Source organism: Lacerta agilis, chromosome 16, assembly GCF_009819535.1.
Source record: "Lacerta agilis isolate rLacAgi1 chromosome 16, rLacAgi1.pri, whole genome shotgun sequence".
NCBI lineage: Eukaryota > Metazoa > Chordata > Lepidosauria > Squamata > Lacertidae > Lacerta > Lacerta agilis.
Window position 1 is genome coordinate 13,408,586 of NC_046327.1, and position 25,234 is coordinate 13,433,819.

Below are 25,234 nucleotides of genomic sequence, written 5' to 3' on the forward strand. Positions count from 1 at the left end.
AAGTGGATTCTAGCCTAATCACATACAGAGAAGACACCCAAAGCAGGATTTCCCCAGGTGCCATGTATGCATGTATCTAAGGTAGGAAAGCGATAAAACAATCCAGATGACACTAACCCTAGAACCAATGCAAATTGTTCTTTTTAGAAAAGTATAGGATCAGAACAGAGCTGGTATCCAAAAGGTAGCAGAGAAACCCAATTATCTCGAAGTAGCTTGTCCAGAAAGCAATAAGAAAGAGAAACAGCTGTCTTTCATTGGTATTTCTCAAGGTTCTGCCTAATATTTACTGGGCTAGCGTTTATTTAGGGACCCAGGTGGCGCTGTGGGTTAAACCACAGAGCCTAGGGCTTGCTGATCAGAAGGTCGGCGGTTCGAATCCCCGCAACAGGGTGAGCTCCCGTTGCTCGGTCCCAGCTCCTGCCAACCTAGCATTTCGAAAGCACATCAAAGTGCAAGTAGATAAATAGGGACCGCTCCGGCGGGAAGGTAAACGGCGTTTCCGTGTGCTGCTCTGGTTCGCCAGAAGCAGCTTTGTCATGCTGGCCACATGACCCGGAAGCTGTCTGCAGACAAACGCCAGCTCCCTCGGCCTATAGAGCGAGATGAGCGCCGCAACCCCAGAGTCGGACACGACTGGACCTGATGGTCAGGGGCCCCTTTACCTTTTAGTGTTTATTTATCACCCCCTCTTCAGAAAGGCTTGCCAGGTGTTCACCCATCGAGACAGCTTATGGCACCAGACTTGTTAAGCTTAAGCACCAGTCTTCACACCATTCTCTTTTTTTTGTGTGTCGGCTGTGTATGTTGCATTATTATGACTAGATTCTGTACAAACTTTACTAGTCAACAGGAGTTAAGCTGAAATTCTGTACCTTCTCTTGAATATACTGGACCATTTCTGGGAAGGAAGGCATCTGTTTGCCACCGCTCTCCTTTTCATTTTTGCCAGGAAACGTTCTCAGAGCACGTTGTGCCTCTCCGTGTACTTCTTCCCGTCTTTCAAAAAATTAAGGGGGGAGAGCCAGTTTGTGCACACATACACACACATAGAAAGAGTGATGCAGAGCCTTTTCAGTGATGGCCACAAATCTGAGAAATGTTCCCACCAAAGAAAGCGTGGACTGCCCTGTCAGTTCTCACTTCAAAAAGGCTTTAGACGACCAATCTGTTTCAAATGCACTTAAACGGAGATGAATTTATCAAGACGACTGTTTCCTTTTAGACTAGCTTTTATTACCGGTGGTTTTTATACACTGAACAGTATTTGAAAAGGTTTGCTTACAAAGGTATGTTTAATGGTTTTTTATATTTATAATCTGTTTCACCCTGCATTGTGTTATTGGAACTAGAGCATGTCCTAATTCAGCAGGGCAATGCAAGACCAATTCTCTAAAACCATACCAATTGCAAGCCTTCGGGTTAACCCCCTCATACCATCAAGCCACAATGTGCAGCTACAATAAAACTGTCATTGGCTGCCAACCTCGCTTCTTGCCTTTGCCTTCAGGATGAAATGACAAATATTTGTACAGACTGACCAGCCTCTTATGCCTACATTCCAATTCTGAACCGTGTCCTAGCAAAAGACAGAGAAGGTGGGAAATAAAAGGGAAGAAGAAGAAGTCTGGAGAAGAGACCGGTAGAATCCCCTTTAAGCAGAGATGCTCTTGGTAAAAGTTCTAGGACCAAATGGTAGGCTGGTAATGGCACCGTATCTTTAAAGGAGGAGTGTATCAGTCCTAAAAGACCGCTGCTGCACAGATTATAGCAGCCACTATCAGAGTGTCAGCCAGTGAAACTTCGAAGAGATCCGGAAACATGTAGAATTTTTGTGCCACTACAGTAGCCTTTTTACCCTGAAGGCCGGCTCCTCTTTCTGTTTTAACTAAATCTTTGAAAGAAACAGACTTTCTTTGAAAAAAGAAAGAACAATAAGAGACTAGTAGTTGAGGGTAAGTAGGAATAAGATTATAGAAAAATGCTGAAATGCAGGAAGTAGAAAACTGAGATTCTTCTGAGATAAAGCAATTTCTCTGTTCCAAGGTGAGTCAGGGAAGGAAGTTGGTTGAAGACACACCAGCTGGCCAATCTATACAAACCTTTGTCATGTGATCATGCCCGTCCTAGAAGGATGGGGAAAATTAACCCACTGTTTTCTGGATGCCTACTGCATGCCAGCCACAGAAGACAATTACGCCCTTTAAGTGTACCACTCATTATAACAGTAAATCTCTCCTTACAGATCCGACCTACAGTGTAACATTAAACTTACGGGTCTCCTGCAGCTAAAAGAAGCAAGTATCTTGAAGGAATGTGATCTGAAGGGAACACCGTGCTGGCAAACTTTACAGCCACCTGACGTACTTGGACTTGAGGCTGAAAAGAAGAAATCATAGAATTGGAAGGGATCCCGAGGGTCATCTAGTCCAACCCCCTTCAATGCAGGAATCTCAACACGAGGTTCTCCCCCATCTAATTTGAAACCATACTTCACCCTGCTTAGCTTTGCAAATGTGCTAGCAGTTTTATCGCTGCACCTCTAGGAGAACTGCACAAATCACATCCAAGTTGTTTAAAAATGCAGGTGTTTATATGAAATAAACACAAAGTAGAAAGGCTGCTACAAGGTTGGGGGGGGGAATAGTGGAGCAGAGGCACTCCAGATATTTAAAAATGTCACAAGCTGCCATTTCTTTACCACCTTTCCCCCTTTTGCCCAGTAAAATGTTTATAGAGGTGAGAAAGCAAGATATCACACCAAAGGTGTTGGTATTAAAAAGTGTAGCACAGTACAACATCAGGTGCATGGAATAAAGAGACAGACACCATTTTGATCATGCGCAAATGTTCATATTTTCTATCCGATTATTTGCAATACATGAACTCTCTTCTTGCAGAACTACAACCATACTGAATCTTTTTTCTCATAGTCGTATCTAAATAATTCAGCTTGTACAAGAAGGTTCTATGGGTTTAAAAATAAATAAATTCTAAATTTCTACTGTAATTGCTTATCGTTGTGTTCAATTTTGAAGTGACAGTGAATCAATATTTTTAAGGTCCAGCTAGAAGTAAAGGTAAACAGGATCTTTAACAGGCAAACTTTGTGACTACTCTCTGCAGTCTTCAGCTGCTACGGAACGGGATTTGAATAATCTCTCACAACAGAAACATTGGATATTTCTAAACACACTACTTTCGAGTCTTGAGGTTCAGTCATATTATATCATATTACACCTCTACCCCTTTGTTGACATACCTTAATTAGGTTTGAGGCCACAAGGGCCTCCATAAGAGTACGTGGGGCTCCTTCTAGATTTGTGTAGGCCCCAACCATCATGGACAAGGCCTCTTGAATAGCAAGCCTCGTGTCGGGATCTTCCTGAAATGAGATACATCCTTTAGTACCCAGCCTTACAAACAAGCAGCATTTTCTAGACGACCTATGTCCGTGCATGCATGCTATTAAAGGAATTACTAACCTTAGAAAGAGCTTCAAAAAACTGTTGGACTAGTGCCAGGTCCTTGGTGAACAGCTGAGGTATTCGGCTGAAATACAATGTCAGCATTTTAAAAGATCAGTTTTTGAGACTGAAGCGAAATATATACCCTTGCAGTTAACATCTCTATAAAATAGTGATATGTTGCCTGATATCTGTGTACTGCTTTAGAAGGTTCAAACCACTTCACATGCAATTATTCTCAGAAATTCTTATGAATGATCTGTAAGGTAGCCCAGTATTACTGCCCTGTATGGCAAATGGGAGGGACGCGGGTGGCGCTGTGGGTTAAACCACAGAGCCTAGGGCTTGCCGATCTGAAGGTCAGCGGTTCGAATCCCCGTGATGGGGTGAGCTCCTGTTATTCAGTCCGTGCTCCTCCCAACCTAGCAGTTCGAAAGCACGTCAAAGTGCAAGCAGATAAATAGGTACTGCTCCGGCGGGAAGGTAAACGGCATTTCTGTGCGCTGCTCTGGTTCGCCAGAAGCAGCTTAGTCATGCTGACCACATGACCTGGAAGCTGTACTCCAGCTACCTCGGCCAGTAAAGCAAGATGAGCGCCGCAACCCCAGTCGTCCGCGACTGGGCCTAATGGTCAGGGGTCCCTTTACCATCACCTTTATGGCAAATGGGAGCCTGACAAGGTGCATCTTATGCACACGTACTGAAAAAGCAAGTCACACTGTGTTCAATATAACTTATTCCCTAGTAATTGTGTTTGCAATTGCACCCTAGGGCACTTACTGGCATAACGCATGTCAGAGGTAAGATTTCAACCAAAAATGCCTTGCTTCATACCTAAGTGTCTTAGCCACTAGGCAACACTAGCTGCTATGCAGGGCAGGTAATTACTTTTATCAATAATCAGAGGCTAGATCTAAATTGCCTGCCTCTACTGGTAAAAGTTTATTTTATCTTACAACCACCAGAGATCATTTTAAAAAATCAAGAAGTTACAGAAATAGGATTTACTTATTTTTAATTCAAAAAACATTTATTCAAAAGTTACAATAAATTTTCAACCAATATATCCCCTCCACAGACACCTCTGTGGTAACGGTGGCATTAAAATATCCTGTTCTTCAATAAAAGAGAAAGGGGGAGACCAGATTATGTCAAAGTTATTTTTTTTGGAGATGTTTTTCATTAGTAACCATTGGCATCTCTTCAGATCGTACAAATCTTTCCCCTTTTTAGATAGGGGAAATTTTGATAGGGCTTTTGAAGGTTAATTTCTATACACAGAACTTATTAAGCATGCCATCACAGGCTTTGTTCCAAGACTACCTACCCAACATAGTTCTAAACTAGGCCAAGAACAGATAATTTTTCAACAATGCCCTTTTCAAAGAAAGTGGATTCTTCCAAGCATTCAATAACCACCCTCCACACCAATTTAACAGAACAGCTGCAGAGCAGTTAGAAGATCATTATCCATTCCACGTTCTACACACCATTACGAATTGCCATGTGATGTGTTAAATTAACTCGCTTGCCCACTGTCAGCGCAACGAATCTCTATGCAAATATCAACCAACATCTTACATGTTTCAGTGCATTTCTGTTACCTGGAAAGTTTTCCAACAGCTGAATAGGCCATTGACAACAATTTGGGGTCCTTGAATTATAAAAAAAAAAGCCAGTCAGCATAAAAGTGAGAGAAACAATATACAATCAGGTTTTCATTGCCATTTATCCCCAATACACTTGTATTTTACATCATCCTTCCCACTTTTTGTCTACTAAGAAACGTTTCAGAGACACATCTAAAGCAAGCCGTTTTGAGTGAAGGAACAGATGGGAATGTGTTCTTCACGCAGAGATGAAAAATCACAACATATGGCAATGAAACTACTTCTAGTTCCTTTAGTTTTATTCTTCAAGAAGGAAAAAGGAACCTTGGCAAGTGGAAAATTCAGATACAATAAGGCACCATGACAAGAGCATGAAACAGCACGTAGGTTTGGGCAGTGCAATCCCAGATACAATCCAGAAATCGCTTGTATAATTTGGACCTACATATGATAGAAGAAACACTATTCAAATGATCCAAGGCAGCCCTGTTTAGGGAAGTTTTTAATGTTTGATGTTTTATTGCTTTATTATCATTATTATTACTACTACTACTAATGGATGCGGGTGGCACTATGGGTTAAACCACAGAGCCTAGGGCTTGCTGATCAGAAGGTCAGTGGTTTGAATCCCTGCGACCGGGTGAGCTCCTGTTGCTCGGTCCCTGCTCCTGCCAACCTAGCAGTCCGAAAGCATGCAGTGCAAGTAGATAAATAGGTACCACTCCGGCGGGAGGGTAAACGGCATTTTCGTGCGCTGCTCTGGTTCGCCAGAAGCGGCTTAGTCATGCTGGCCACATGATGCGGAAGCTGTACACCGGCTCCCTCAGCCAGTAAAGCGAGATGAGCGCTGCAAACCCAGAGTCGTCCGCGACTGAACCTAATGGTCAGGGGTCCCTTTACCTTTACCTTACTACTACACTCACATGTGGATCTCTTGCGGTCTCAGAGATGGGAGCACCATACCCATGAAACAGGGCAGGTAGTTTATCCTATTATTCCCTAACCGTGCATGAGAAGATTGGGCAAAGTACTTGCACACACCCAGGGATGCAACACAGGCTGCATATGGGTGGCTTAGATATTCTGCATCTGCTCTGCCCAGCTGCCAAAACCTCCTGGACAGGAAATGACTTCTAAGTACGCCTTGGGTTTGCTGGAGTTACGCAATCTGTCCCTCATGCAGACGAGGAGGGTCATGCCACCAGAGCTGAACACACCCTGTGGAATTGTGGCTGCAGGTATTAAAAATGGGCTGTTTTCATTATTGTAAACCATGTTTATTTTTTTAGTGAAACTTGAGTGCGCCCAGGAATGCAGACAAAGACGCCCTTGTCAGTGCATTTGTAAAATCCAGGACAGAACCCCAAACCTACTTTCACTAGGAAACTCAGGTGGTGGCAGCCAAAAGAAATGGAGGCAAAATGGAAAGAAACAATTAAAAATCAATAGCCCAATGAGGACAGAGTATGCTCAATAGCCATAGAAAGATGAATTCCCCCTCCCAAAAAAAACCCCCAGAAATGGGGAAGGGGACCAAATGCCCTGTTTTGAGAGAATGCATGGCTGGAACCCCAAACAGGAACATTCTTATTAGGGAAAACACACTGTAATGTTGCACTGCTGGTTCCCCTCGTTCTCTTTCTTGGTTCTAACTACAGACCTCTTGGAGCAAATATGAAGTGACTCCCCAGATACAAAAAAAGACGTGCATGTTGACAGATTCCACAACTGAAGTCCCTCTTTAATAAAACTCACCTCTTTATACTCATTAATCAGTTTTGTCAATCCATTCAGGAGCATCGGGCCTAGTGGTTTTATCTTACCATCCGGGCAACTGAAATGCAACACATGGAAGAATAAAGGTTTTGATGTATTTTTAAATAAGACATTCTTATAGCCAAAGGTTTTCCTTGATATAGAACAGGGACGGCCAACTTCCAAGAGACTGTGATCTACTCACACAATTAAAAACTGGCAGTGATCTACCCCCTTCTTTTGGGGTTCAGGTCAAAAAATTTTTAGGAATAACTTCCCTTTTGGGGGGGGTCAGGTCAAAGTTGTTGAGCTTCTAGGGGGCGGGGCCGGATGGAGGAGCCAGTGATCGAAAGCTATCTACCTAAACCTCCCAGGGATCGACCCCTAAATCACGATCAACGTGTTGGACATCCCTGATATAGAACAAGATCTTGTGCCATGCCCTCCCAAATGAAGGCTTGACTGGCCCCCGTCACTACTCACTTTTCGGTAGCCAGTGAAAACCGAACTCTCCAAGGAAGCATTTAGGTGATAACACTGTGCTAATGTGGCAGTTTTTAGGTATCCTGCCAATTTCATGTGTTTTTGTTATTTTAATATTCTACATTGCTGTGCTGTGTTTTGGTTTTCAGGTTGTATCTAACTAAACTTTACCCTCCATCTTAACATAGTTTTAATCCAAGAAATATACTCTCTTTTATTTTTCTTATTTGTCAGGACTAAAAGTGCAGCGTATGAAATAAAACATAGTATTAAAATACTAGTAATAAATCTCTCCTGGTGGCATAGTGCCGTATTGTGGCTCAAGAGGACAAAACCCTCAGAAACATAAATCTTCAGGCTTATCTCTATATTCCATTTCCCATTACTATGTTTCTGCATATGATGGCATGACCAATATTAAAGTACTTACATTACACAAATATGATGCACAAATTGAAGAGACAAGGTTCTCAGTTTTGCATTGGTATTTGCACCAAAAAGTCCATCGTAGACCACCTAACAGAACAAAATAGCTCATTAGAAACAGTCGATATTATTTCCAGTTATTTTCTGAACGTATCTGTCCTATTTATGAAAGGAGGCATAATCAGGAACTGAATGTTAATGGAGCGACATTAAAAAAAAAATCCTCTCAAAGTTTTCTGCGTCTCACTGAAGTTTCATATTCCATCAAATTATTTTTTATTTATTAAAAAAAACAGTAGTAGCTCATGAAAAACAGTGTCTAAGATAAATTGCTCTTAAGAAAGGTATCCTGTATGCTATGCTTTACTGCACCCAGTCAGGTTTAGCATAGAAGTGCTCTCAGATCCAGAACCCAAAAAGCTTTATTGTACAGCATTAATCCAAGTATCGCTCTCCATCAGCTAATGTGGTGTAGTTGTTTGAGAGCTGGACTAGGACCTGGGAGACCAGGGTTCAAATCCCCACTCAGCCTCAAAGCTGACTCAGTGTCTCCCAGGCTAACCTTCCCTCACATGGCTGTTGCGTGGATGAAATGGGGAGGGGAAGAATCATGCATGCTGCCTTGAGCTCCTCGGAGGAAAGGTGGAATGTAAATGCATTAATAAATAAAATAAAAACAAAACAAAACGATCCGGTAACTGCCACCGCCCATGACATAAGGCGACAGTTAAAGCCAGAGTGTTAAGGCCTGGATTCAAAGAGGCCTGAGAATTATGAGGTAAAGACATTACCTGAATATTTGCAGGAAACGTTTCTGCAGCTTGCCTGGAGCGCAAAAGATGAGGGACTATCTTTAATTTTACCCGTGTGCTGACTGGATCACGTTTTAATTCTGGTTTCAGAACAGCTCCCTGTTATGAACAAATATGGGGTTACGGGTGACTTCAGGAAAGACATGAAGATAACGATCAGCAAGGCAATCCTAAGCATGTTTACTCAAAAGTAATTCCCACTGTAGGACTTCATTCGTAGTAAGCATGCTTAGCGAGGCAGCAAAACATTTCCATGCATTTCTATTTACAATAATTTTAAGCCATTGTAAATCTCAATACTAGAGGCTGGTGTGAAAAATTCCACTCATTTACAGGTAAATCTCAATACTAGAGGCTGGTGTGAAAAATTCCACTCATTTACAGGTTACATACGCTTCAGGCTACATACTCCACTAACCCAGAAATAACGCTTCAGGTTAAGAACTTTGCTTCAGGATAAGGACAGAAATCATGCTCTGGCGGCGGGAGGCCCCATTAGCTAATGTGGTGCTTCAGGTTAAGAACAGTTTCAGGTTAAGAATGGGCCTCCAGAATGAATTAAGTACGTAACCAGAGGTACCACTTTACCTATTAATCTTGTGAACACACCCACGGCCATGACTTAGGCACAGAGAAGTGCACAAGAAGTATGTGCAAGTAACAGCCCTTCCCCAGTCACTCTGAACTTGGCACTTCCATTATGGCCAACAGCTGCCGCTACTTATTAATTTGTCAAATTCTCTTCCAAAGCCATTTAAATTAATAGCGGCCCCGAATCCCATAAAATCAATTGTGCCTTGTGTGAAGACGTAATTTCTATTTCTTGTGTACTGTGTATCAAATCCTTTTAAACTGCAAAATGATCTCATGAGTTCTGACCTTTCCTTAATACTCATGGGGACGTGACAAATTCTTATCTTCTTCTTCTTTTTTAAAGGATTAACTTTCTTCTTACGGCAACGGATGCGGCTTACGTGGCGCTTTTTTTTGCATCTGGTTCGTTGCACATTTGCAAAACCTCCATTTAAAGGCGTGACGTCCTTAATATGGAACAGCAATGTCTTTAATGGCTTACTTTTTGTATCTAGATGGGAAATGCCTAGTTCATAGGAATCAAAAAAGGAACGTGGAGCTAGGAAAGCAAGTCTTACCTCCTTGGTTTTTAGTGGTATGTCCCCAAGGTACACTTTATACATCCTGTTGATGATGGCTGGATTGTTCCAGTCAATCAAACTAAGGAATGTTTAAAAAGGATAAACATTTGGTAAGGTCATAGGATTAATGATGATTACACAACTATAAGCGAAGCTCATTAGCTGCCAGCACAGCATCCCTTTCTCTTTTGCGCTATACGTTTTCAGTAACTGAGTAACTTATTTTTCTCCTTTCCACTGCCACCACCCCTGCCACCACATCTCTAGTCCCCACCAGGAAAGCAGCAGCAAAATATATCTAAATATAGCCAAGGTCCTTAAAAATATTCAGTGAGTTTCACATACACAATGAGACTTTAGGCTTGTGTTTCAAATGTGTATTGTTGTTGTTGTTGTTTAGTCGTGTCCAACTCTTCATGACCCCATGGACCAGAGCATGCCAGGCACTCCTGTCTTCCACTGCCTCCCACAGTTTGGTCAAATTCATGTTGGTAGCTTCAAGAACACTGTCCAACTATCTCATCCTCTGCCGTCCCCTTCTCCTTGTGCCCTCCACCTTTCCCAACATCAGGGTCTTTTCGAGGGAGTCTTCTCTTCTCATGAGGTGGCCAAAATATTGGAGCCTCAACTTCAGGATCTGTCCTTCCAGTGAGCACTTAGGGTTGATTTCCTTAAGAATGGATAGGTTTGATCTTCTTGTAGTCCATGGGACTCTCAAGAGTCTCCTCCAGCACCATAATTCAAAAGCATCAATTATTCGGCAATCAGCCTTCTTTATGGTCCAGCTCTCACTTCCATACATTACTACTGCGAAAACCATAGCTTTAACTATACAGACCTTTGTCGGCAAGGTGATGTCTCTGCTTTTTAAGATGCTGTCTAGGTTTGTCAATATATATACCAATATACGACTCTGCTGATCACTGAGTATGCTTGTTGGGATTGATGGGATTTGGCTTCCAACAACATTTGGTTCCCATCCCCGCTGTAGGCAGCCAATCCAATGCTTGATAATAATTCATTCTCAGGAATGGTAAGGAAAACCTGCAGTGATGTGAACTTCATGACATCAATTCTTCGGCAATCAGCCTTCTTTATGGTCCAGCTCTCACTTCCATACATTATTACTGGGAAAACCATAGCTTTAACTATACGGACCTTTGTCGGCAAGGAGATGTCTCTGCTTTTTAAGATGCTGTCTAGGTTTGTCATTGCAAATGTGTATAAATTGATTTAAATATGTATTTACATACTTAGCAATAGCTTGGCATTTACTTTTAATTGCTCCCATTCCTCCTTCCTCCATTCCTTCCAGAAGCAGACTTAAATATCACACTTCTTCGGTCTGAAATTGCTGTGAGCTCTCTTTCCTACGTCAAATGAGTTCTAAAGGAGCCCTTAGGGACGTAGGCAAAGCCATTTTATTATTTTTAGACAGGCCTTTGGCTTTCAAGCTGACATGTAAATGTGTGGCAACTGGCTCCTTTTTTATTGATGTCTCACATGTCTTGTTTTCAACAGTACATTTGATTTTACTTTATTGCTGCTGTTAGCTGCCTTGAGCAGCCTTAAGTGGAAATGATGCAAGTTTAACAAGTAACAGTATAAAGAAGAAACGCTCACACCCATGCACCTGGTAATCTGTCTAGCCTTATTCTCTTCAGAAAGTTTAAAACTACCCAGCTAAAAAAAACTGGGGGGGGGGGGTCCTACAATACGACAGCATCAAAAACTTAGTAAATGCCATTTGTCGATGAATGCCATGGTAATAAGCACAATTTTGCAACCGGTGAAAAGGAGGATGCCTAATAATTTAAGCTTCGCTTTCTATTTTTAAAAGAAAAATTTCAAGCCGTTACCTTTGCTTGCTTTTGAGTTCAAGGTCTGCTGCAGTGGCTACACTGTGCCTTGTGTCACTGGAGGCGATGACCAGGTGTATGATAGCTTCAAGTTCAGGCACCTGCTCTGCTTCGATGAACTTCACAATGCCCAGTTTACACTGCCCGACAATGCAAAGGGAGGGAAAGGAGTGGAATCAATTAGTCTGATCAGGAACGTGGTCTTCAAATTGCAATAACGAGGACTGAGATTCTTTTGTGTGTTTAACTGCAGCATGGTAGAGCCAGCTAAGGATGGTTGGTAAGTTTATCATAGGCTATGCTATGAGAATGTTAATGGGGTAAACAATAAAATACCCCTTGTGACAGTAAACTACTATTATTAGCACTGGCAAGGTGGTTTGGGCTAGATTTGCAGCTACCAGATAAGCAGGAAGGCTTTCTGAACATTCTCTCTCATAATAAGGTAAAGATAAAAGGGAAAAAAGTAAAGGATCCCATGACAGTTAAGTCCAGTCAAAGGCGACTATGGGGTTGCGGCGCTCATCTCACTTTCATGCCAAGGGAGCCGGTGTTTGTCAAGAGACAGCTTTCCGAGTCATGTGGCCTGCATGACTAAACCGCTTCTGGCTCAATGGGACACCGTGACGGAAACCAGAGCGCACGGAAACGCAGTTTACCTTCCCGCCGCAGCGGTACCTATTTATCTACTTGCACTGCCGTGCTGTCGAACTGCTAGGTTGGCAGGAGCTGGGAGTGAGCAGCAGGAGCTCACTTCAATATTTTGGGTTGTACCAAATTAAGCTCAGTGAAATTAATGGGCCTGAGAGTTAGTTGTGTTCATCCATTTTAAAACGTCTGTGCTAGGCAGACTTAACATTGGAGACAACCTTTTGTATTTTACATTGTCACCTTTGTAACTAGATCACAAGTGAGCCAGGAATCAAATTCATGTCCCCCCTATGGTTAGATCTCACAGGAGTGAATGCTAAGCCATGTTTGGGGAAAGAGAATGCAATCAAGGATCTGGCTCCCAAGTTAGCATGCATGCATTTGGCGATATCTGCAGCAGTCTCGGACACAGCCTTGCACTGCGACGCATTTGCTATACCTGTTCCAGCTGTTCCGGCGTCCATGGACTGTCCCCAATTACCCGCTTGGCTGCGTAAAAGCTCATTCCTGGAGGAGGCTGAGGGATCCCAGAACCTCCGGAACCACTTGATGAAGAAGAGCCCTGTCCTGCTGGCACACTTTGGCGACTCTGGGATTCATTCAACACGTATCTAGATGAAGAAGGAAAACAGGTGAGGAAGTTATTCGGGGAATTTGGATTCCCAGGTCAGGGCTGGTGAGCTAGTGAACGGGCACAGGCTGTGCCAGTAACAAGTTGCTCAGATGGAAAAACTCTGCCAGAGTAGGCAACTTTCAGAAGACCGCGGAGCAACTCCTTGTGTCACATGACCACCGAACTGCAATCCCCTCTCTGGCCATCTGCAGTGGTGGCACTGCAGCACAGCAGGAAACAGGCCAGCAGTCTTGTCCTCCATCAAACTCCAAGGAACTTATTCCATGTTCCTTTGGGAAGAAAGTATCACTTAAGCACATCTTGAGAGCCTACTTTTTTTGTCTAATGAATTAAAATGCAAACAAGAAAAGAGACTTACACATACCAAGTGTCTACGGTGCTACCATAAAACCCTACTGCAAAGTAATTAAACAGCTCAGAAACAAGTACAATATTGTAAGGTTCGTGTGAAGGTGCTTCACGAGTAACGGAGCAGGAGCCCAAACAGTCTTTTGCAGTTTTATTGTGCAAACTATTTACAGTGCAGAGCTACAAAAAGCATGCCTGTCTCAGTCGCTGGCAGAATTCGGGAGTGGCCCCTTCCGGCTTCTCCCCCAGCATAATAACTTTGGCACCCCAAGTCTCCTCCTACCCTCCTTGCGTTTCACCCCTCTGCGCAACTGGGGTGCTGGAAATGGCGTGCCTCCCTCCTGACCAGCCGGGCGAGGTGAGCGCAGGGTCTCAGCAACATCCCCAAGCCCTCTCCCCGCCAGGCTCCCTGCTTGTGGCTCCTGGCTAGAAGAGGCGCGGGGGCTCTCAGTGGCATCCCTAAGACCCCTCCCCGCCTGGCTGGTTCCTTCCCTCTCCTCCCCACTGGAGGTGTGGCGGCTTTCCCTGCTGGAAGAGGTGCTGCGTTGGGGCTCTCTGTATGCTAACAGGCCCTCCGTTCCCCTCAGCGGGCCAGGTGGCAGTTCCCTGACAAATATATACAAAAATGCAACAATTCTTCCAAAATATTAATATCACTGCTATATATAAAGAATCTTAAAAGTTATCAGTCATTGGTTTTATTTCAAAGAAGTGAAGTTTTAGGGAGCATTCATTGTTGAGAACAGTAGTTAATCAACAAGAAACTGGAAAACTCTTGTTATGCAATAGTCTCTTCAACTACTATATAGTCTTTAACCATACACTGTGAAGGAAAGCATTTTAAATATGAGAGTACTCAAACCCCAGCCCGTTTTGTGATTTTGGCAATACTGGCCATACACTTGTATGGGAACAGAAACAGCAATGGCTGAACTGCAACATTACTTACCCATAAGGCATAAGGAGGACATCTAACATAAAATCCAAGAGCAGCTGCACAGTCTTTGGTTTCTCGGCAAGATTAAACGGAGAAGCTGCTTTCAGAGGTTCAACGGGGTATTTCATGTGAAAAAGGGTTGGTATTAGAAGGTGCATTAGGCTGAAAAACAATTATATTTACTGCCACTGTGAAACATGCCTTCATGATCTATTAGTTTTCACTTGATACCTATCACAACTAACACTGAAAGCAAATTCAGGTCCACCCAAAGCAAAATGCTGAGAATGTTCAGAGGCTATTTTAAAAACCACTCTTAGTTTGGTTTATGTGCATTTTCTAAATCTAGAATCAGGGAGCTTCAAGCGATATAGTCCACATAAAAATTACGCTTCTCTTTCTACAGAACAACTAATCCCAATGGAACTGCATTTTTCAAAAATTGACTGAAATTAACTCAATCCAATGGCCATTTTTGACTCAAAAGATCATAACCAAGATTATGATTAATCCATATACGTAGAAATGTTGCTTAAGAAATGGAGCTATATCAGTTCTAATGTCCACATTTCCAGAAGTGCCTGGTATGCAGAAGTTGAGTATGCCTCTTAAAAACAACAACAACCACAAAAATTCCCTGTCTGAGAAAAACAGGAGATAATTCTAGACTAAACTCTGAATTGAACTACAAAGTTGTGCTACTGGGAGACAGCATATTGAGTCCCACTAGTCAGTGCAATAGGTCTTCCTACTAGTCAGTGCAATAGGTCTCTCCCCCCCCCCCCATCTCCCTTCAAGTTCCCCACAAAACAGTTCTGTGGGGGCTGGATGAACAGCATTTGGGGACAGGAGAGGGGAGACCTTTCCATTAGACAAGCAGAAATGACAGAATGATCTCCATAGTGCTTTTCTGATTCCTACCCTTAGCCTTCCTCCTATTAGTTTTCTGCACACAAGAGATATTTTCACATCGGGAAACAACCAAACCACGCAACACCCTCTCCTCCAAGGTCTAATCTTGAAGTGGAAGAGCCCCCTAAAGGTTGTACCACAAGATTTTTCTCAACATGTAATTGCAGTGTAAAATGCAGGCAGACCCATTACAGGACATCAATGATTTTATTTGGGGGGGGGGGGGAGACAATTAAAATTAAGACAATACAAAAGAAGTTGTATGCTTAGAACATCATACCTGTCTTGTTGGGGTTGAGGTTTTCCTTCCATTGCAGTAAGGAGAGTGGGAGCAAGCTCACATTGCTTTTCCACAGGCAAACGAGGGTAACCCATCTTAACATATATTATGGTGAAATTCTGCAAAAGTACAAGATAAATCTGCATAGAACCACTTCAAAGCAACAGCGACATACAATGTCTCCACAAAGGTTTAAGAAACCTGTACAGAATAATCCTCTTATTGGCAAATTGCAGTCCCCATAGAGTCATACCTTGGTTCTAGAGCGTAATGTGTTCTGGAATTCCGTTCGCCTTCCAAAAATGTTCGAGAACCGAGACACGGTTTCCGATTGGCTGCAGGAGCTTCCTGCACTCAATCGGAAGCCGCGGAAGCCACGTCGGGGCGTTCAGGTTCCAAAGAACGTTCGAAAACCAGAACACTTACTTCCAGGTTTTTGGCATTCGGGAGCCAAAATGTACGCGTACCAAGGCGTTTGAGAACCAAGGTACGACTGTATTTGCAGTCAACCAGTCCAGTTCATCACTAGTACTATAACCTCATTTGCCTTGAGCAAGAGTGATATGCTCTTAATGGGGCAGATTGCAGAAGCCCATTTCCTAACAGAAGTAGGTTGCTAGGAGCACATTACATCAACACTCCAGGCAAAATTCAAGGTCGTAGCTTTGACTGCTAAAGCCCTTAATGGAAAGCGCCCATTAAAAGCTAAGAGATTGCGTCCACCTCTGTGTTCTGCCACAATCAAACCATCTTTGAGCTTTTACACAGACATTTGGGTGGCTGTGTAACCCATGTCAATCAACTACTGCACTGACTTGCCAAAGTTTTAGCCTCACCCCGAAGTTTTTTTTTTTTTAATCTGAGAATTATTTTGGCAGTCAAAAGAAACAAATGCAGGCAACCATCAGCTCTCAAGATTCTGACGAAAAATCCAGGAAGTCTACGACTCTATTTATCTATCTTTAGTATTTAATGTTTAAAAGTTTAGGTTATCAAGCTCTTAACTACATGTTCGTGTATCTTCTATGTCAACGGGACAGGCTGGAGCTCAGGGACGGATCACGTGCTTGGAATGCAGGCATCTCTAGGTAGGGCTGGAAAACACTCCCAACTGAATCTCTGAGAGAACCACGGCTAGTCAAAGTAGACAAGACTGGCCAAGACAGAGCAATGGCTTCCTGACAAGTCTAGGTCTTATTTGAATGTTAAAGGTCATGCATGAAAATCCATTAATGCTACTAATTCAATGCATATTTCCTCCTCCATCCATTTCAGTAACATAACTATTTTGAGTTTTTGAAACGACAGAATTGTTAAGACAACTGGATGAAGTTTCTAACTATAAGAAGCCCTCATATTTCATCGGCCGACAACTTTTGAAAGAAGTCACTTACTGTGACAAAAGACACTGCGGAAGGATCCTGGTACTGAACCAGCAAAGTCTCCACCGGCAGTTGGATTTTGGGGCGACTTTTGATACGTTTGTTCAGGTGAACAAGCAATTCCATAACCTGAAAGAGAGAAAATAATCATCTTGGATCTGACCGATTTGGGTTCTGCAATTGACAAAGTCCAAGATATAATGAGCTAATAATGTCTAGAATACCAAAGGATAGTGAATGCAATACCCATACGGTATTTCATGTAACTTTTTTTTATCTACAGAATGAGTCCAATGTGTTATTCTTTTTGCCCGCATGCACTATTGAGCCAGAGAGATAAGCTGAACCCGAACCCAAAAAAAATGAACCAAACATTTGTATTTTTTGACCCAGAAGAGATCCCTGAATAACATTCAGGTTGCCAACCCAAAATAAAAGTCTGACTTTAAAAACAAATCTGATGTGATAATACACGAACTGGATCCAAAACAGAAATAAATTACATGCATCTAAAACTAACATATGGGAGGATTTTTAATCATTGTCTTTGTATGTGCTTCTGTGCCCAGGGAGTCTATACATACCTTCTTACGTACTCCTTCCTGTGTACTGGAAAGCTTCAGAAGAACAGGCGGCAGGAATTTGGATATAATATTCTGCAACTGCTCATCCGTTTCTGCATGGCCAAGACGTAAAAAGACACGCTCAAGCTGATCTATGAAAAAGAAAGGGGGGAGACGAATTATAAACTAGCAAAATCTATGACAAAACAGCAAAACAGATACAACCCAATATTACTTTATTCACCACTAAAATAAAATGGACCAACTGCATTATAGTACTGTTTAACCAAAGCTCTTTGGTTGTCAAGACTGGGTTTATTTCATTATCCCAGTGCAAGAATGCCAGCAAAATATCTCATACAACCTGGGGGCCGATATCAGAAACCAGTGTTTCCACTGCACAGACAATTTTACAGCTCACACTACCACATGTGTGAATATGAGTCCAAAGTTTGGCTGAACGCATTTATGCCTCGTTTATGAAGGAATTCCTCTGTGTGGCTTTATGGGTTCTCCACACCCATATTTGTGACACATATTTGTGTCAGCAACAAGGTCACCCATGGCCATTTTGATTTATTTGATTTACTTTGTAGCCAGCCAGATCTCAATAAATCAGTGTTGATTAATTATATATAAACACACACACACACACACCCTTCACCTACACGCATATGAGTCTAGCCATACCTAACTGTAGACACCAAAAGCTTCAACGAAGAAAAACATCTTTCACTGTTTCCAAAAGACAGGCTTTTGGAATGGCTCATTTACAGGTGGGTCAGGCATCCAGAACACTAGCTTCCTAGAAAATATTGTTAAACTGCTTTTACATCATATGCTAGCGTTCATATTTTTCCCAAATGACGGCCTAGTCCAACAATTGCAGTACGAGTTTTAATGGCTGTTAATGAACTAAAGCACTTGTTGATTGAACAATTTCAATCAGCTAGGTCATAAATTAATGACACACTTCTTTATTTTTTAAAGTACTGGTGTACTTTTGAAGTACTTGTCATGATCACCCAACATGACAAGACAAAAAAAATGGTAACATTTTTATTAAAGTTTAAGTTGTCTCTGAAGGCACTTATCATTTAATTGATTAGCAGGTGATTCATCAATTATTTACTGCCATACTTATTTCTTATCACATTCCTTATCATCATACTATTTGTTTATCTGCGACAGTAAAGTGAAAATTACTCTCATCTAAGTTTTTTCAGTTCTACAAATAGGTGTGTAAGTGAAGTATGGTTCAAGACAAGAAGTGAAATATTATTATCTACAACCCTTCCTCTTCAAACGTTAAGCCATCCAAATAATATTTCCTATCTTCTTATATATTTTCTTTATATATATATTTATATATATTCTTATATATTTCCTATCTTCTTATATCTCCTGCCAACCTAGCAGTTCAAAAGCACATCTAAGTGCAAGTAGATAAATAGATACCACTCCAGCGGGAAGGTAAACAGTGTTTCTGTGCACTGCTCTGGTTCACCAGAAGCGGCTTAGTCTTGCTGGCCACATGACCCGGAAGCTGTCTGCGGACCAACGGCGGCTCCCTCGGCCTATAAAGCAAGATGAGCGCCGCAACCCCAGAGTCGTCCACGACTGGACCTAATGGTCAGGGGTCCCTTTACCTTTACCTTATAGGTTTTCCCCCCATACTATTGCACACAGTAATATATAGTCATACATATATTACTTATGTTAAGATATCTCTACATTTTTCTGGTCCTGTGTGCTATGTTACACTGAACGCAATGACAGCACTTCCATCAACTTCTTTTTTCAAGTTCTATACGTAAATTACTAATCACTGGTTGTGATAAAATGGCAAAACAATTGATACAAATCATCCAACAAGAAGGGGTGAGCTAAAATCCTGCTGTAATGAAGTGCTTCTGCTATGAATGAGCTGCTTGCTCAATGGCTCCAAACACAGCCTCAGAACACTGGTCTGCAGAAAAGCTTTGTATCATATAGCTATTATGTCAGCAAATGTGATTTTAGGGGTCTGGAGAAACAAGACAAGGACCAGTCTGGAAGAAAGAGAATCCATATTCCATATCCCTTGAGCGGATTATATTCATGTAAAAATTTGGAAGAAATCCCACTTTATTAGAATGTAGCACCTGTTTCAAATAATAAGCTTTTGGCTCCTTGAACTTCTGTGACGTCCCAACCTTCAATACTTTAAAATGAATGCCCTTTAGCAGGCCAGCCATAAAATACTAGCACAGGTTCAGCTTTTGACAATGACACCGAAAACTGATAACACACAGCACTTAAAAAAAAAAGAGTGAAATAAGCACTCTATTGATTTTCTAAAACTGCAACTTCCTCTTTTCAGATATGAACCCCAATTTCAAACTTATTCTTTTTTCACAGTAGCTTGTTCCATTTAGTAAACATGTGCGCAGATGTCTTGCTTGTGTCACTTTCTCAAAGTCCGGGTAAGAAAGGGGTACCCCAACAGCGAAAGTAACAGCATATAAATGCCCCTTAAGATACGATTTTCATAGTACCACATCCAGATACTTTTCACTATATCATGTTGATACACTGACTGCACAACGGAGGCAGCCGTGTGTCAGGGGCTTGCCAAACCAGATGCATTTCAGGGTAAGTCTAGTCAGCACAATATTATCCGTGGAATGTTGCCACAAAGAACAGGCCTTTGACACAACAGAATTTTCAACTACAGGGCTTGCAACAGTAATGTTCCGCAAGGTGGTTTGGGATAATGACTTGCATCCAATTTCAAAGTGAGGGCATCAATTTGCAAGGGCACTGCAAACTTTAAACACTGTAATCATAGTTGAGAATCCAGCTTTTAAAGGCAGAATGATCTAAAATGCTTCAAAGGAGTAAGGTGTACTGATTCTTAAAACATTCTCTCCAAAACCTTGTTAGAAGAGCACATTTGCCAGGAAGGAAGATGTGAATTTAGTAATCCCTGTTTGTCTCATCATGATCATGATTTCTACCTATCTCCTATGTTTAAAAACACACATATTTTACCATGGAAGGTAGAGAGAGGGGAGGACAAGGGGTATCAATAACAAATGAACTTTCCTGATGCAAATGGATCTCCAAATGTTGTTTTAGTACAACACCATAGTTCTGTACTCCTGGACCAATGTGAGAAGCCCCAGGCCACATTTTATGACCCCATGCGTTGGCTCCTTCCTACAACAGTGTTGTTCCATGTTTCATAAGAGGCTACACAGGCACAAGTAGGCCTGAAGCATGCTCCATTTGGGCCATTCCATGAAAAATGAGCCTGATAAGAATGCTAGATGAGCGCTGGACTTTGGTGAGGAAGATTCCAAACGTGCAGTCTAACCATTTTTTTAAAGCTACAGACAAAAGAAGTTTAGTTTATGGACCTTCTTTTCAAAAGTCCACCCACGTAGTCTTCACAGAAGTGTTCAAGTTGAAAGTTTTCTGATGATTGTCCCACCCGTGACAGCATTTTTTCCTTAATTTTGTATCGTTAAATTTCTTAAACTTAATTTCTGATTGCATAGTTGTAACCAATAAACATTGATTTAAACAGATATGCTGAGTGTATCATTGATTCACCTCCCAACTCACAGTTTTTCCATAAATCAAACTTATCTCAAGCTCCATGTCCTTTTTTTTGTCCCACCCGTGACAATACTTTAACATTTAATAAAATTGTCAAAAATATCCATAAAAATAATAAAAAATTAGTAACATGTTCAGTATCTTATTAAGAACACAGTTTAAATTTTGGTTGTTAATTTTTATGTATATTTACATTGTTACACATGTGTGAATACCAAAAAACATGGTCAAAGTGTCCCACCCGTGACAATGGAATGGCCCATTTACAGATGGCTCTTCATGCTACCCAGGCAGCACAGGAACATGAGAACACAATTAGAGCCTGCTGAATCAGACCAATGGCCCATCTCTTCCAAACTCCCATTCTCACAATGGCCAACCTGTTACCTACTGGAAGGCCACAAGCAGGACCTGAGCACAACAGCAACCCCTCCTCACTTGCAGTTTTCAGCAACTAGTAAAGTAAAGGTAAAGGGACCCCTGGATGGTTAAGTCCAGTCAAAGGTGACTATGTGGTTGCAGCGCTCATCTCGCTTTCAGGCCAACGGAGCTGGGATAGAGCAATGGGAGCTCACTCTGTCGCGGGGATTCGAACTGCCAACTTTCCAATCGGAAAGCCCAAAAGGCTGAGTGATGTAGACCAATCATGGAGTACCGGTATACTGCCTCCAACCATGGAAGCAAAGTATAGCCATTTGGCACTTGAGATGTGTGTTTTCAGGACCCACCCTATACTTGTGAATGCAATATGTTTTAACTGTTTTAAATTTGTTATAACCTGCCCTGGGACCTGCAGGTGAAAGGCAGGAAATAAATGCAATCACAATAATAATAGTATTAACCACTGATAGCCTTAGGAAGAAATTGTGCTGCAAACACTTCCTGAACTGCAGACTTAACAGTGGTAATTATGGTAAATCACAGTTACAGGTAGGTAGCCGTGTTGGTCTGCCATAGTCAAAACAAAATAAAAAATTAAAAGATCCTTCCAGTAGCACCTTAGAGACCAACTAAATTTGTTCTTGGTATGAGCTTTCGTGTGCATGCACACTTCTTCAGATACTTTTTAAATCACAGGGCACACTAGGAAAGAGAAGTCTTGCTGGCATTTATTTATTTATTAGCATTTATAAAGTGCTCAATATTTCAACAGCTTAATAGTCAGCACTATTTCATGAAGGAATTTTTAAAAATTAATGAAAATCACGAAATGGCGTGTCAAAAGATGTTATGTCACCTCTCATCAGAGATGTCAAGAGTACTGACCAAATGGTGCCAGTGACACACACTTTCCAAATTTCGCATGAGATAGGTGCACGCCACTCAAGTACTGGCACGATTCCTCATTTCAAACTTAGAATCATGATGGACTTTCACAGAACAATTGCAACTATCGTGCAGCATCTGTTGTTTCTGAAACCTCATTCACAGATTCATAAGGACTACAAGTCTAAGCACACTCACCAGAATGTATGGTAATTTCTACAGTACTTACTAGGTCTCACTTCCCAGTAAAGGTGCTTCTGAATTGCACGTGGCATTAAGCATTTCATCCCCTCTCGGACTAAGCCAAACCAAAAGTAAGTGTGAACAAGCAAACGTGCAGGTATTCAGAAGTAAAACTGCTGCCACTTCACTCCCGTCCCTGTCCTGCTACTGCTCCATTACCCAGAGATAAGACAAGGTTTAGGTATGTGTGAACCCACACACATAGTTTGTCTCCTCCCAAACAAACCATGAGTATTAGTCAAGAACAACAAACCTGAGCTACAACTTGCAGCAAACCATGAGTCCATTTTCACCTATCACACAGAGCAAAATCATGGCTTAGCTTCTGGTTGGAGGAAAACCAGGAGAGGAGCAAAATGGTTCAGATTTTAGTTCCATGTACCCACAGTGTTGCTCTTTCACACTTAGCCATGGTTTGGCTTAATGTAACATGCTAACTGGACCTGTTAAGTTAGGTGAAAACCAGGCCACAGATGGGAACTGCGTGTATGTGGGTTGCTTTACACTTTGAAATGTACAAATAATTTTTGTTACACTAAGTCTCCAAAATCAAGTATTAGCTAAGACTGCTTTTAAAAATACATGCAGAAGGTAAATTATACGGCAGAGAAAGTTTACTTATGCTTTAAGTCAGCCGTTCTGGTGAGGAGTATAACAGAAATGGAATACTTCACAAGCTAAGCATTTCCAAGTATCATTTCACCTCCCAACATTTTGGAACAAGTACAGAGACAAATCATGTCATTTCCAACCCAAGAAAACCAAAGAATTGGGGCTTACTCGAGATCAGACAGAATTACATATCCTGAAGGAGGAAACTGAGATCAGACGGTTTTATTAAGGGAATGTTCCCTCCAAGCACCACAGAAATCACAATTACAGCCCCAGCCTCTGCATCTTTGCTCAAAATAAATATTACATTGCACAACGGGACTTTCTACCAAGTCCCATCACTGTTCCCCTAGGATCTCTTCTGCAGGGATGAAGCAGGAACATACGGAGATTGTGAAAGAACCATTTTCAATGAGACAAAAAAGAAAAAAATACATTTCCCAGATTGCCTCAGTGCCATAAACTGCAGGCATTTCCTGTCACAAAGAATTACTTCCACGCCCCAGCAGAGCAAGGCTTGGGTCCCTTTAACATGGGGGGTGGGGTGGGAGAGAGGGGGGGCACTAAATTTGGAAGGCAATGGGAGGCGGGAGTGGAGGAGACTTGCACCAGGCAAGACACGTTGGGAAAATCAAAAGCTGGCAAGATCCTCTTCCCTTCCCCAACATCTCCACGTCTGAAAGGCAGGGTGTGTGTGTGTGTGTGAAAGCAAGGTGACCCTTAACAGGATCTCCCCCACCCCAGCTCCCCCCCCCCAAAACCCATCCCAAATTCTACGTGGATCCAAGAGCCGGGTGCTAACCCGGAAAAGCAAAGTCATTATTGCCGCCTGGCCTGCACTTTTCACAGTGACAAGACAGGAAGGATCAAATCAAGCGGGGTCGGGGGGGGGGGGGGCATTTGGATTTCCTGCCCCAGAAGAATATAAGGGGGGGGGGGGAAAGCTGGCGGCTTTGGATTCGTCAAATCCCCAACGGGAGCATATCTATGGCAAGCATGCCTCGTTTCCATCGAGAAAAACGAAGCGCACGTACACACGATTCTTCAAAAGCAGGGCTTTTATATATATATATATAAAAAAGCAGGATTGGAATTAGAAGGAGGGCGTCAGGGCACCAATATATTTAGATATATACCGTATATTGCGCACCCCCTCCCCAACCCTCCTCCGCCCCGATGCGTTACTTTCAATTTCCTAATATGACTTTGCACAACAGAGGCCTAGGCGCCCGGCTTCCTCCTCCCTCCTTCTCCCCCATCCTTTCGGGGGAAAACCCCCTCCTCCTGCCCCTCTGGCGGCTCCAAATTTGCCCCCCCATGCGAAACGAGGATCTCCAAAGCGGGCGGGGTGCAGGACCCTCCTCCGGCGCCCACCCTATAAAAGAAAGGCCCGACGACCACTCCCCTGGTGCAAGGAGCCCCCAGCTGCTTCTTCTTTCTAAAGAGGAGAATTTGAGACGGGGGGGGGAATTAAAACTTGTCAGCCCACCTCTCCCCGTACACAAAAAACCCCCCTCCCCAAACTCCTCTCTGTGCCAGAGGGGGGCCCCCCACTTACTCAGCTCGTCCTGGGCAGCGTTAGCGGCCGCAGCCATGTTGTCAGCTGGAGGGGGGGTGTGGGAAAATAGAAGGGAGGAGAAGAAGGGAGCCTTAAGCCGGTCGCCTTCCTCGGTGCGCGGCCGGCTCCGCACCCGTCGCCCCCTTTCCTTCTCCCCGACGTCACCCCCCTTCTCCCCCCACCCTATTAGCTTCTCTTGCTGAGAGTTGAGCCCGCGGATGGAAAGAGAAAGGCAGAGGAAAAGGGCTGCTTCTCTCCTTCTTCTCCTCCTCCTCCCTCTCCTGTGACTCTCCCCTGAAACGCCAACCACCGTCGAGGCGACGGCGGGCCTCGATGCCCTGCGACTCTCCGGCTCGCTCTCCCCTCCGCGTGTGCATGTGCCTCGCACACCCTTCCCCACCCTGCTCGGGTTTTATATTTAGAAAAAAAAGGCTGAGCACATAGCTCAGCCCGCCAGCTTGCTCTCTTGTTTTATTCGCCGCCCCACGGTTTTCCTCCTCCAAAGGCGCTCTCTTCCCTGGTCCAGGGAAGCCCCACGCGCAGATGAACTCAAGGTTACGATAAGTCTTAGGTGAGGACACCCTGTTGTTGTTGTTCCTCTCCCTGCGAAATCTGTTTTTTTTGGGGGGTGAACCCCCCCCCCATGTGCATTCTCATCACAAGACGGGAAAGGAAACTG

The 25,234-nt window shown here is 42.8% G+C and overlaps 1 protein-coding gene across 1 annotated transcript in view; it reads right to left on the minus strand.

Annotated features, from left to right (window-relative positions):
• The window catches only part of ECPAS (Ecm29 proteasome adaptor and scaffold), a 65,116-nt gene extending 40,435 nt beyond the window's left edge, over positions 1–24,681 (minus strand). The window contains 16 exon segments of the mRNA XM_033172687.1: positions 876–999; positions 2,276–2,379; positions 3,263–3,385; positions 3,486–3,552; positions 5,072–5,121; positions 6,833–6,911; positions 7,746–7,831; positions 8,533–8,652; positions 9,705–9,786; positions 11,567–11,706; positions 12,657–12,828; positions 14,149–14,298; positions 15,329–15,447; positions 16,723–16,839; positions 17,295–17,425; positions 24,556–24,681. Of these exon segments, the coding sequence (XP_033028578.1) occupies positions 876–999; positions 2,276–2,379; positions 3,263–3,385; positions 3,486–3,552; positions 5,072–5,121; positions 6,833–6,911; positions 7,746–7,831; positions 8,533–8,652; positions 9,705–9,786; positions 11,567–11,706; positions 12,657–12,828; positions 14,149–14,298; positions 15,329–15,447; positions 16,723–16,839; positions 17,295–17,425; positions 24,556–24,592 (1,701 nt within the window). The 5' untranslated portion in view covers positions 24,593–24,681.
• Positions 24,682–25,234: the final 553 nt, after the last annotated feature.